Below are 13,050 nucleotides of genomic sequence, written 5' to 3' on the forward strand. Positions count from 1 at the left end.
GAGAGGTGTTTTTACTTTTGTTTATTAAAAAATGTTTACTTTGTCTGTCTCTCTTTCTCAGTTTGGAGGAAAACTGGTTACCTTTGGTCTTACCAAAGCTCCTGGACAGCAAATGCAGCAGACTTACCCACACCAGGTTTTCATCAGTCAAGTCACTACTGAAACTGAATTCCTGCTCCGATCCAGAGAACTGCAGATGGCTCTGCAGTCAGGAAACCTCCTTGATTACTGCAAGGGCAAGATCCAGACAGCCAAGTTGCAGTTTGATGAGAACCTATGGAACTTCTTGAAGGTAGGATGGCAATGGTGAAGCACAGAGGTCATTTCTTTTGCATTGCTGGGGTGAAATGTGCTGGTTATGCTCCTCTCTAGTCTTTTATATTTCTGTTCTTTAAGATATAAAATCAAACTGAATTGACTAGTTAATTACTGGTCTAAAGGAAATCTTGATAGTTTTTTTTACAGACACTCACAGGCAGCCTGCTTGCCTTTGTGGAATTATTGGGATCTTTTCCATAGCATAACATTTGAATGGAGAATCTGGTCTCTTGAATGGGGGGCCAGTTGCTGTCTAGGTGGTGACAAGAGTCTTTGTCACAAGGGTCATTCCAACAATGTCTTCAGAAGCGTTGGATGAGATACCTCAAAATGTCATTCTACTGAATTCTTGTAATTCAGAATGCCTGTAGTCCTACAAAAAAATTCCAGGACAGGCAAGACCCACTGCTATTGATTTTCTTAAACTACAAACCAAGCATCTTAATTCTGTACAGAATACTGTCCTGCATGACCATTTCTGCATCTGCAGGAACAGTTTCTACCAACCGTTTACAAGTATCTTATCTATGTACAGATTGTTCAGTTCTATAGTAGGAACAGCCTGGAAGACTTAATGAAACAGCCAGGTTCTCCTTGCAAGACATTAATAACTCATTAAAGCATACAAGTAGTGTGTATGAAGTGTGCTGTGTACAGCTTGTGGGCAATTCTGGGACTGTCTGAAATCTCCACCTAGAGAGCTTCTGTAACAATTAGTTAACTATTTTTTTTTTGTGAAGCCAGCTAGGAGTTCAGGCAACCACCTTGTTTCATCCAGACTCAGATCAGTCCATTGTCACTGCACAAAGATCAGCCTAGCAAATCCTGGACCATCCAGAGAATTAATGACCAAATGTACTAAATATGCACAAAGGCATAGCTCTGACTCTAGGTTGCACCTAGTTGTAACTATATGACAGAACTTGAATTTCACCCTTTTTGTTACCTTACATTCTGTAGATTTACTCATGGTATTCACTGGGTGTACTTGTCATAGCTCTTTATCTATAAGATGAGCTGTAGACTTTGCTGCTGCTAGAAGTAGCCAGCCGTTGGCAGTGTGTAGATGTCTCGGATTTTACATATTTTTCTTGTCTTTTTCTTTGTCCTTTGTGACTCAGGTGAACCTGGAGCAGGAATCCAGGACTAAACTCCTCAAGCTGCTGGGCTACAATAAAGAGGATCTGCAAAAAAAGGTAAGGGTGTCTTTCAATACAGAGAAACCTTTACAGGACTAAAGCTGCTGCAGGAAGGTTGTGGGGTCACTGCTGGAAATGAGTGAGTGCCCTTGCAGCACACACAGAACCAAAATGTATGAAATTTCTGCTGAGGGTCACCTGAAATCCTCATTAAAAAGTGAATGTGGGAACTTGTAAGAGTATAACAACAGCTTTACTGGATCAGACCAGAGGGATCTTGAGCCCTGTTATCTTACTACCAGTCATTGCTGCACAAAAGAGCATATAACAGTGGCACAGTTGTGAGAGCTGCTTCTAGCATCCAGCTCTCTGTGTCTCAGAGTTCCTCAGCCAGAAAGAAGATGACAAATGAAGATAGTCTGGCACAGCGCTGTTGGAACTTCAGGGGAGCAGCATGCACCTTTCAGCACCATGGGCAATGCTCTAAAAAGGATAAATGACCTCTGCTGGGTGGCCAGCCAGGAATAGGGAGAGGTGGAAGTTTTCAAACAGGTGAAAGAGCCAGGGGAGTTGTCTGGGACTTGTCAGTCACTTGGTGGCTTTGCTGCTCATGTGTTTGACTTTAACAGGGGCTTCACCCAGGGAATGTCTCTTACTTTTTTAGATCGCCTCATGTTTGAGTAACGGGATCCCAGATAAACAGCCCCTTCCTGAGGCCAATGAGGCAAACACTGCGCAGACAGATCAGGTATGTCCTGTACATCTTGCCAGTCTGGGAGAGCAGCGGAGGGCAGAATGAACAGGAAGGTTTAATTCCAACCACAAGTTGTTGGGCTCAATGCAGGAATCGCAGAGGGCAGTTCACAGGCCTGTCTGACCCTCACAGGGTCAGACTAAGCGATCATAGTGGTCCCTTCTGGCTTTAAAACAAATCAGCGAATGATGAAGACGGACTCCCGGCTGTTAACCCTGCAAGAAGGCTTGCTTCACCAGTGCTGATATCTTCAGTGATAGACTTAGCTTCAGCCCAGCTTAACTTCATGCTACAGTTCTGGATTTCCTCTGTGAAGCTTCTGCTGTGGTATTTCTTTTGCATTTCTTTCCTTTTCACCTCTATCCTTTGAATTGTATTTTCATATGATTTCGGGATGTCCAACTTCACATGCCTTCTGAGGCCTGGTTCAGCATCTTCTGTAATTTTGTTCTTCTAAGGAAGCTGTCCTCAAATTAGTGATCTTCACAAGCCTTAAACACTTGTTGAGGTATTCTAGTGGTAACATTTGTATCCTGCATTCCCATCAAGCACCAAGCATGTCTGTGATCCTGTTTATTAATTACAGGTATTCCTTGTTGGGCTTGTCCCTGCTCCATGCAAAATTGTACAGCTTGCTGGCAGTTGAGTAAATGAATGCTGTCCAGCAAAATGTCATTGCATGTCTTACACTGTCAAGTCTCCTAAGCTTTGTCAATAGTCACACTTTTCTTGTTGCTACCTTGGTGAAACTGTGCACGTTGGTAGTGCATTGACAGGAGGCATGAAGGGTTTCCAAGTTGAAGTCAGATTTATATGAGCATTCTCAACCAAATGAAGAGCAGCCCCACCACACCCTGTAAACCATTAAACTGTTTTGGGCAGAATCTGTGTGTTCAACGAATAAAGTAACCTCTTGCACTCTTTGCACAGCTTTTGATAAATACCAGTGATGATGTAGCTGCTGTTTCCTCCTCTTCAGCCTTTTTTGACAACCTCATCCCACAGAATATGAGCGCATTGGAGATTCCTGTCACAGAAGGTATACTATATGAAGGTTTTTTCTGCTGTCTTTAGATAATGGGAGGAGGGTAAACCATAAAATTCTCTAGGGGCGAGGAAGAATTTGGTCCACTCCAGCAGATGGATACCTTTAAAACACATGATGCACCCTACTGTCATGCATCATGTCTCAGCATTGTGCAAAAAAATACTCTTCACAGATAGGACACCTGTTAAAAGTGGAGGAGAAATGTCTAGATGATGGAAGAGTTACTGTCAAATCAGTGGGTCTGTTTGTTTATTTAACTGCAAAACCTGATTTGTGTTTCCAGATCTTCCTTTAGCTGGACTTCCATATGTTTTATTTGTCTTTTACTGTCTGCTCTTTAAAATGTGTGATCAGTGCATCTGTATGGTGCTCCTGTGGGTTGACTCTGCTTTCTCACCTCTGTAGATACAGATGGACTCATCAGCCAAGCTCTTTTGTTGGGGAACTTTGAGGGTGCAGTGGAGCTGTGCATGCGGGCAGAGCGCTTTGCTGATGCCATCGTCTTAGCTATAGCTGGTGGGGAGAACCTCCTAAAGGAGACACAGAAGCGCTACTTTGCCAAGCGGAAGACAAAACTCTCCCTGGTTAGTGACTGTTTTGTTTACCCACAGAACAGGGGAAGGTGTGTGATACTATGGCAGATGTTTGTCTGAATATATGGAAATGCTTTGGCAGGAAGTAGAATGTCAGCAGAATCCATTCACCTCTTCTTGGCTAGACATTTACTCTGATAGTTTTATGACGTTGTCTTGTTACCCACCTACAGTTTCTGTTCTTTGTTCCTTTCTTTTCATTTAACAGTTTCTGCCTCAGCTCCCCATGCCTGTAACCTGTTGAGCATACTGCCCCTTTACAGCTCAGCTAGGAGAGTCCTGGCTTATTTATAGCCTAATGAGGTTTGAAAAGGGGTAACAAGGGTTGCCAAAGCCCAGCACTGTATTCCCAATCATTAATACTAGCTGCTCTGAAACAGGGCATGCCAATCTTTAGTCTTGCCTAGTGTGGCTGCTTTCATCTTCAGTGCTTTTTTGGGGCTTTTCTCTTTCTTTGGAGGCATTAGGCACCAATTACAGCTAACACTGGAGTGCTGAGATTGGTGGACTTTAATGTGCAGTGAGGTAGTAGAATCATACTGGGAAGTGTGTCTGAGAGTGAGCTATCCCTGCAAATGCGCTTGTCTGAGCAGTCAGTATATCTTAGTCTTCAGTCACTGACAGGCCTTTTTTTTTTTTTCCTCACAGCTGCTGTCCTCCATTGTGCAGCAGAAGTGGCAAGATATCGTTTGCACGTGTGATCTACAGAGCTGGAAGGAGGCACTGGCCATCTTGTTAACATACGCAAAGCATGAGGACTATACCCAGCTCTGTGGTATGCCGTGTTGCTATCTTTTGATAAGACATTCCCTGGGGAAGGCATTTCTGGACTGCTTACCCTAAGAAGCAGACACAGTTGAGGAAGGAAAGCACTTCTTATTACAGCTAGCTGGAAGTCTCAAGTGTGGACTGTTAAATTAGGAGAATGAGTTATGTACACTTTAGTTGACAGTCGTGATTTAAAATATGTGCTGGTATTTCCTGTCACCTCAGTCAATAACTTGGAAAAAAAAATCAGAATGGGCAACAGACTGAGGTACTAAGTGTCATATTTATTATTTTATTGTGCAGAGATAGGGATTTCCTTGACAGTAGGTCAGGTGGCTTCACTCCATCTGGAAGGGGTTTTTCTGTCCAGCAGGTTCCTCTCTCTTTTAAGCTCAGAGATGGGTAATGACTGATGGCTTCAGTAGTTTTCTCAAGCCTGTTAAAAGCCAAACACGCTCAGCAGCGGGTTGTTCTGATAAGGTAAAGTTAAGGGGCAATCTAGTGACTGAATCTGAAGAAATGCTACTTAGCTGGCAGCTAGCACCTGGCTGACAGGAATGGCTAAGCTCCGTTGGAGAAGTGCCAGCACTTCATACGAGTAAGATGATGTAACTTGAAATGCAAGAAAACGGGGCATCTAGTACAGACCAAAGTGTAGGGCAGGAAAGTTGCCCTGGCAGTGGCAATAGTGAGATAGCTCCAGGTCACCTTTATCTCCTATCTTTTGCTGAACATTGATAACTATCAGATTACTTATGGTCTCTGATACTGGACATAACTGTTGCTGGGAGATATCCACACCTTACTGGAAGAAGAGCATTGGAGATTTTGCCAATTTAATCTGTTATTTTTAAGGCTTGTCCCTTCTTTTATAGCTTAGACAAATAAGAATTGATAGATGTATAAAGAAATGACTTCTCTTTTCAAACAAATTGACTTTGGTGTTCCTTAATGATGCCAATTTTTCTGTGTTAACCCAGAATTAGGTTCAGATCAAAAGTTGGCAACATCTTTTCATGCCAAGCTAGAGTAATATTGCTAAGAGAGGAGCCTTGGTGATTATGAGCTCTTCAAATACTAAGTGTTAAATGTTGGCTGTGTTTCTTCCTTTGTAGACATGCTGGGTGCCCGCCTAGAGTCGGAGGGAGATGCAGCCCTGTCCAATGATGCCTGCCTCTGCTATATCTCGTCAGGAAATGTGGAGAGGTTGGTGGAATGCTGGGTAAAAAACCATGAGACTTCGTCACCCCTTGCCCTGCAGGTACAGGTGCTATGATGTTGGTTTGACTTCTCTCTAGGCCAGTCTGGTAACCCTAATCTGTTTCATTATCACATCAAGCACAGAATAGCTGGCTTCCAGAAGTAGCTGGCTCCTCCTAGTCATCAGCCAGCAATGCATATATCATTGTACAGATACAACCATTACTTTGATTCCTAGGAGTTGGAGCAGCTTTGAATAACTGAAAACATTCTGGTCTGTTTGTCAGCAATAGTATTTTTTTCTAGTGAATTTCTTCTGGTATGGTTTTAATCCTTTCTCTTCCAAGATGATATCGTGTAACTCCTTGAGTTACAGAAATAATTTCTTTGTAACAAGATCACAGCTGATTGAAACTTCCTTGTGGTTTCTGATTTTCTTTTTTTCCCTTACTGTAAAAGTAGCTGTGTCAGGATTTGTTTTCTGGATCCTGTTTTTCTCCATAAAGCGCACCTGAAGAAATGGTCATCAGTGGTAGTGTCTGGTGCCAAACGGAGTAACTTCTCTTGATGTTGGACCCGATTTTAGTTGAAAGGGAAGAGCTATCTGGCATTATCTCAGTGTGAAATGCGCCAGTAAAGCAAACCAGATTCTGAACGGTACATTTCTCCCCCTCCCCCTGCCTCTTCAGGATCTCGTGGAGAAGGTGATGGTGCTGAGCAGGTCCATTGAGATGCTCCGAGGCACAGCAGGACCAGCGCCAGGCCCTGTCTTGGCAGAGCGAATCACGCAGTATGCCAGTCTTCTGGCATCACAGGGATGCTTGGCAGCTGCAATGGATTACCTGCCCAACAGCTCCAAAGAGGTGAGTGAGAAACAAGTTGTTGTGGGAAAGGTTACTAAAAGGGGAAAAATGATAATTTCCACAAGAGAGCTTTGGGGTTTGACTTGCATCAGGACTTAAGGTTTCACCTTAATTACTGTAACTTGAGAGTAGAGCTTTTTTTTTTTTTTTTTTTTTTTTTTTGTCTAAGACCATGGCATTTGTTGGTTTTTGTTTGTTTCTTTGTAGTGCCTTTGATTTGGGGAAAAGAAGGAAACTAAAAAACTTGTAATAGGGTTCCTGGAGAGCACTGTTCAGAAGTAGCTTTCCAGGGAAGCCATGTCTAGTTCTGATACCTAGCTGGTAGAAGGGAATGGGGAGGCCAGCTTGTAGTTCAAAGCAAATCTGACCAGTGCTCAAATGTGAATGGAGCTTGGAGAGGGAATACCATAAAGATTGTGAGAAGGATCAGGAAGGCTTCATCTGTGAGGGAATACGTCCTAAAATTTGTCACTTACAGGTTTGTTTTTCCGGGTGACTACTGTAGAAATGGAGCATCAGGCTGCAAAGCTAGCCATGCTTTGGATCGGAGTCTGCTTTGAGTACCACCCCAGTAGCCTCCATTTGAGGCTCTAAAGGTGCTTCTCCTAATGCCTAGTTTGTTTCAGCTCCTGATCGAACAGCTCCGAGACCGTCTCTTCCATGCTCAAGGAGGGAATGTGGGTGATCAGCAGCCACCCCCTTTCCCCTACGCTCGTGTCGATGTAGGTGTCATTAAACAGACGTCTCCAGCAGCCAGGAGGGGTTCCACCCCTGAAGGAGCGGCCCGCAAAACAGGTCCCAAACACCCAGAGAAGGTAGGCCTTACATTCAAGTGCTCGTGGCTTGGGGAGAGGGAAGAAGGCTGTGGGGTTGGGGAAGGCATGTGAAGTAATGTGAGATAGTGCAGACTGCAGGTGCTGAGGATCTCATCAGTGATGTTCTTCACTGGAGCAAACACGAGCTCTTTAATAATGCAAAAGTGGGCTGTATGGCTTCTTTTCACAAAGTCCTGACCCACATCTAGTCACTGAGGAAGACCACTACAAGTGCAGTGATCCACTGCCACTTCTAATAGAGTCTGAGATCTCACATACTGAGCGAAAAGGGGGCTGTGGTTCACTCTCCTATACCACCTCACCCTCAGATCTCAGTAAAATTAGTGCAGTATGGCTTCGTCACAGTTCCTGGCTCAAGAAAACTGTGTTCAAGAAGTTTTGCGTCCAGTTTCCTTTACTTCTTTATTTCTTCATTATTTTCCTCTGGTTTTGCTTCCAGGAAGTGACTATGTGGAAGTTGGTTCCTGAGGGCAAATCCTTGTGAAAGCCTGGGAATACTCTGAAGAGTGTGTTTCCCAGCCACTAGAGCAAGCTATGTGATGGGAAAGAAAGGGCCATCAAGTGTTGTGCCAGCAGAGAAGGAAGCACCCAGGCTTGTTCTCTTTGCCTTCTCCTGCCAAACACAGTGATGGTTTGAGGGAGGTCCTTTGTGCTCCAGGTAGCAGTCAGGCCTTTGATCCAATCCATCCAGAGCACTTGACAGAAGCAGCAGCAACTCTTGCCTGAGAAGTGACAGGGACAGAAAGTACATGTGTTTTATGTATGTGTCCTATATGACTCCTTTAGCCATTTCAAAGTCCTTCGTTTTGTAATTGCAGCCCAGCTATCAGTCACTTACCCCTTCGGCACCCCCTCAGCCTTCAGTGCCTTCCCTCTTCACACCTCAGCCAGTGCCAGCATTGTCCATGACACCTCATCATGCTGCTGCCCCCCAGGCCAACGCTGGTCTGCAAACAGGAGTCTATTCCAGAGGGCCCCCATACCCACAGTACAACTTGGGCATGGTTCCAGCGACAGCTTCAGGGCCAGGTAAGCACTGCCTGATAGTTGTGTTTGTTCTCCAGGTCTTCTGTAGACTTCCACAGACCAAAACCTTCAGCAGAAATGGCTGCTTTACCTCTTTCTCACAGGTCTGTTGTACTTAAAAAGAACAAGTCAGCTGTCAGAGAAGCTTCTCAGCGCTTCTGACATTTCTAGTTCTAGTAACTGTTGCTGCACTACCACTGTTGTTAAGCATATATAGGGATGGAGGAGCCACTACCAACTTTGTGGCAGGGTTTGACTGATGTAGCCTGGGTTATGGGGGATACGCTTCGCATGGACACACTAGGGCATGGCTTGGAGAAGGGAAGATTTACTGGGATGAAGGAGAGCACCAAGAGTAGATTGAACATGGAACGAGTGATGCTGATGCACTCTTTCTCATTTGTAGCTCTGTCACAGTCTCAGCCATTCAGCCCCGCGGCAGCCAGACCTGGTGGTCCTGCTTCCTTCCCCAGCCAGCCTCCTCTGTCAGGACAGTCCATGCCCATGACATCTCCTGGTGTTCTACCACCTGGACCTGCCCTCTTCACTCCAGCCTCGGTCCCATCGTCTCAGCTTCCTGCAGCTTCTCCTTTCCCTGTGGCCAGCCAGTCTCCTCTAGGTTTCTCTTCAGCACCGTTCAGCTGCCCCATGAACATGGGTTACCCTCAGGGTGGTCCTGGAGCTCCATCTACTAAGCCCCTGCCAGCAGCCAGCCTTCCTCCTCCTCCCACAGGTAAGTACTGCTTGGGTGACTTGGGTGCCCAGGCACTCGTGGAGGCAGTTTGCAGTACATAACAGACACGGGCCTTCTGAGCTCTGGTCTGTTTCCTTAAAGGCTAGATGTGGGATTCTCGGAGGCTAACCTTACAGGCTCGTTGTGCTGAGGCTTGCTGTGGTGGTGGAATATAGCAATCATGACAGTTTCAGTCAGGCTGTTCAGCTTCTCTGTCCCATGGGTTGTGGTTACAAGATGCTGTCTCTTCAGGTTCCTAGCGCACCCTTGAGTAATCACTCACTCCAGAGGCATCTGGTCTGACTGAAAGGGTGCTAGTTCCTGGGGGATTATTGGTGGAAGGCTTGCCGATCTTATCCCTGCTTATGTAACTTAAATGAAAAGTACGTTTGAAATGCTGGGGTAGCAAGGTGGTTCTTCTTTGTCCATGGGATGCCCCTTGCCTAGCTTCAAGATAAAATTCCTGTGTGCTGTGCTTTGATTCTCCTCATTGTTTCCTGTTGCCATAAAATGTTTGCCATGGAGTCTCCTCTGGTTTCCTCTCTGCAGTGTACTACCGCTGTGCAAGTTCCTTCTGAAAAGCTATTAGGGGTAGTATCCAGGGATATTACTTGCTGAGTAAAAGCTGTTGGTGATGATGACTCCCACCCTACCTTGATTTTCAGGTTTCTTCCCTTGGCTAGATCCCCACATGGATCATGCAGGTAGTACACCAAGAAGCCTCCAGAGCTGTGGGGGAGGCAATGTTGCTGCTTCCAGTGAAACGTGGGGGGTGTGTGCATGTTTAGTATGCATGCATGCATGCCTGCTCATTGCTGTTTGTTGTTTCCTTGCATGTCTGGAGAGCTGTGCAACCAGGGTTGCTGTTGCCCAGGTTTTGATGTGTACTGTTTTTAGCCTGGAAAGGGACTGTAGGATCCCTAAATCTAGCCAGACTTACTTCCTTTGTAAACTCCTGAACATGAGCTCGTGGAGAAATTCTTACTAGCACAGTGAAGAGAGATCTTTGCTTGTAGAAATCCCATGCTCTCGGTGGGCATCAAGGACAGGGTGAAGGACAGTAACGTGTTGGCTGATCTCCCGTCTGGCTAGGTTAATCCCTGACTTCGTCTTGTGACAGTTGTATTTTTTCTAGGACAGGCATTGCTGGAGACTGCTGCTATGGAGTGTTCTTTTCAGGGTTGTTGAGAAATTGTCTTTCACAAGTAGTAGAGGCAAGATAGCCAGGGTTTTATCCCAGCAAAATGCAGCAGGTTCCTGTTGTCTCGTGTCTGATGATTAAGTGCCTGGCTTAAAGACTACAATTTAAATAGCTGTTTCCTGTGAGGATTCAAAGTGCCACTGGGCTGGAATAGTGCCAGGGACTGCTAGGCCACAAGCTCGGTGGGGGCCAGCAGAGTTCTAGGGCACAGAATCCCCAAGCTAGAAATAAGTGCCAACTTAATTAAACTACTGATCCAAACTCATCAGAGAGTGAGTCTTGAAATCATGGGAAAAGGGAGGGCAAAAAGAGGCTGCCAGAGTTTTAATAATAAAGGTAATTAAAGTAATGAAGCACCTTTTGCATCTTTCCCCTGTGATTTTTAAAGCTCAGTTGAGGATCAGTGGCTCATTAAGTGTGGCACTGAGCTCCAGCAATTTTGATATTGCCCCATAGAATTATGCCACTTTCTCACAGATTCTGCTCGTCTCGTGGGCCTGAGGTTATTAATACTGGCATGACAAAAGAAGCACTGGGGTTCTGTCTAGAGATCCAGGTACCCTTACAAGACAGCCGTAGACAAGGTAGTTGGAATTTGGCTGTAGCAAAATGATTGTCTTTTGATGTTGTGTGGTCTGATGGATTTTTAATTACCTAATGCGAGGTTCAGGGCTAGGTACTACTGACTCTCTGCTGAGACACCCTTCTGCTCCCAAGAGCTTTGCTGGCCAAGTCTTTTCCTTTCTAGCTGAGAAGGCAGCAAATTTTAGTAAGCTTTGTTCCTGAGTATCCTTTTGGAAAAGGAGAATTTCAGCCCACCTCTGAAGTCTTCCCCTATCACAGTAACCTGCACCACTGTGGACTTCCACGGTGAGGCACTCCTGTAAGTGTTCCTGAGAAACCCTTTCACCCATAGAGTAGCCTTTGCTGCATAACTAGATTCTCTGTCTGGGGAACCCCAGGAAATCCCTGATCCCACATGCAGGTCCTGACTAACATCCAGACCTGACTCTTGAGGCTGACTTCTGCAGCCTGTGCAGAATGTGGAAGGCTTCAGGTAGTTGAAGAAAAGGCTTTCTGTGTGGGATTAGGGGGGTACCAGGACAATCTGATCAGATGTCACCTCTTGAAGCCTGTGCACATATTCAGATGCTGAGAAGGTAATTAGGAGAAAGGAAATCAAGAGCAGTTCTTGGGTCTGTGAACTGAAACTCAAATTCCTCAGCTGAAATGGTCTGAAGGTGCAGTGATGGGGGAATTAGAGACATGGGCCCTTTGCTGATGGGAGTTCCAAACCATGAATTGCAGCTGTGGCCATCTTCTCCTAGTCTGACATCTGTGTATTGTTCTGTCTCTTGACAGCTCAGGAATCTTGGACCGATCCATCTGTAAGAGGAGGCCTTCAGAAGAAAAAGGTAAGCTTTCGACTAGAATATGTGCTGGTTGCCTTTTACCCAGGGAGCTGCATGCAAAAGATGCATTCCTCTAACCGTTCCTTGTCACGCTCAGCACCTCTCATTCCATTATGATCCTGCATGATATACAGTACTAGGATTGCAGTCTAAATCATCCTGACTCTTTGCCATCCAAACTCACATACCGTTATCCAGGGTGGCTGTTTTGTACCGTGCTTATGTTGGTGGTGGTGCTGCATCTTCTCTCAGTACTTCCCAGGCTGACTACAGTCACCTGTTGCTAGAAATACAGATTTAAACTTATCCCCTTGCCCATGCACCTTTTTTGATGCAGCTTGAAAGATCATGCTAGATTAACACCTGACTGTTGGGGGCAGCATTTCCCCTCAGCACGGTGAGACCCACAGTGATTTTCCTTAGGTGCTGAGATGGCACCTTCTGAAAGAAGTTGGGACAGGTGTAGCTTTGAGCTGTGTGCCACATTTGCCTTGCTGCTCTCCACCTTGTAGTGATTGCACTGGAGGACCTGTAAGCTGAGCTATTTTGCAACAAATGCTCTCAATACCCCATTTCTATTACTGCTGCCTGCTGGCAGGTGCAATGAGAAGCTTCTTTGGCACCATTCCCGCCCCCCACTCCTCTTCTTTAGCTTGGAAGAGACTTCTCGCCCTTTTTCTGGCAGCATAGCTGGGAACCTGCTTCAGGCTGTGCTCACTACAACAGGATTAGCCTCTTGTTAAAGCCATCTCCTTTTGATCTAGCCCTGTCAGAGTGAATCTATCCTGACTCTCTGGCTTAGCAGGGGCACGATGAAGTGTTTGCAAGAGGATTCTCCCCCCATGTCGTGGGATTTTCTTCAACACTTGCTCTGTTGGACACTTTACTGCTGCTAATCTCTACATTCAGGACTCGTGCCGTCGCAGAGCCAAGGCGGCTTTCTGAGGACCAGTGCTTTCAGGGGCAACGGATCTCTTTGATTGAACAATTCCAGAGGGGTTTTCTTGCTGTTGCTTTGACTGTTCATCTCGGATGCAAGAGGAAGGGCCCCATGCTCTTGAGTCAGGGGGCTTCAAAGAACAGGGATGTGTTACACATCTTGAGAACTGGGCTCTCTGCAAGTTAGAAAGGATGTTGAATTTGACTGTGGAGAGTGTAA

General features: G+C 45.6%; 1 protein-coding gene across 4 annotated transcripts in view; it reads left to right on the forward strand.

The window, feature by feature from the left end:
- SEC31B (SEC31 homolog B, COPII coat complex component) overlaps nt 1–13,050 on the forward strand; it is a 30,496-nt gene that overhangs the window by 12,695 nt on the left and 4,751 nt on the right. For 3 of the 4 annotated variants that reach the window (XM_027460773.3, XM_013104762.5, XM_013104763.5), the window contains exons 11-23: nt 62–292; nt 1,440–1,514; nt 2,122–2,205; nt 3,142–3,250; nt 3,665–3,843; nt 4,501–4,627; nt 5,736–5,881; nt 6,510–6,683; nt 7,310–7,498; nt 8,338–8,548; nt 8,952–9,278; nt 9,944–9,982; nt 11,842–11,894. In XM_027460773.3, coding sequence (XP_027316574.1) covers nt 62–292; nt 1,440–1,514; nt 2,122–2,205; nt 3,142–3,250; nt 3,665–3,843; nt 4,501–4,627; nt 5,736–5,881; nt 6,510–6,683; nt 7,310–7,498; nt 8,338–8,548; nt 8,952–9,278; nt 9,944–9,982; nt 11,842–11,894 — 1,944 coding nt within the window. The remainder of the gene's footprint in view (nt 1–61; nt 293–1,439; nt 1,515–2,121; nt 2,206–3,141; nt 3,251–3,664; nt 3,844–4,500; nt 4,628–5,735; nt 5,882–6,509; nt 6,684–7,309; nt 7,499–8,337; nt 8,549–8,951; nt 9,279–9,943; nt 9,983–11,841; nt 11,895–13,050) is intronic. The other variant, XM_027460774.3, reaches the window with a different exon arrangement.

The sequence above is a fragment of the Anas platyrhynchos genome, chromosome 6, assembly GCF_047663525.1.
Source record: "Anas platyrhynchos isolate ZD024472 breed Pekin duck chromosome 6, IASCAAS_PekinDuck_T2T, whole genome shotgun sequence".
NCBI lineage: Eukaryota > Metazoa > Chordata > Aves > Anseriformes > Anatidae > Anas > Anas platyrhynchos.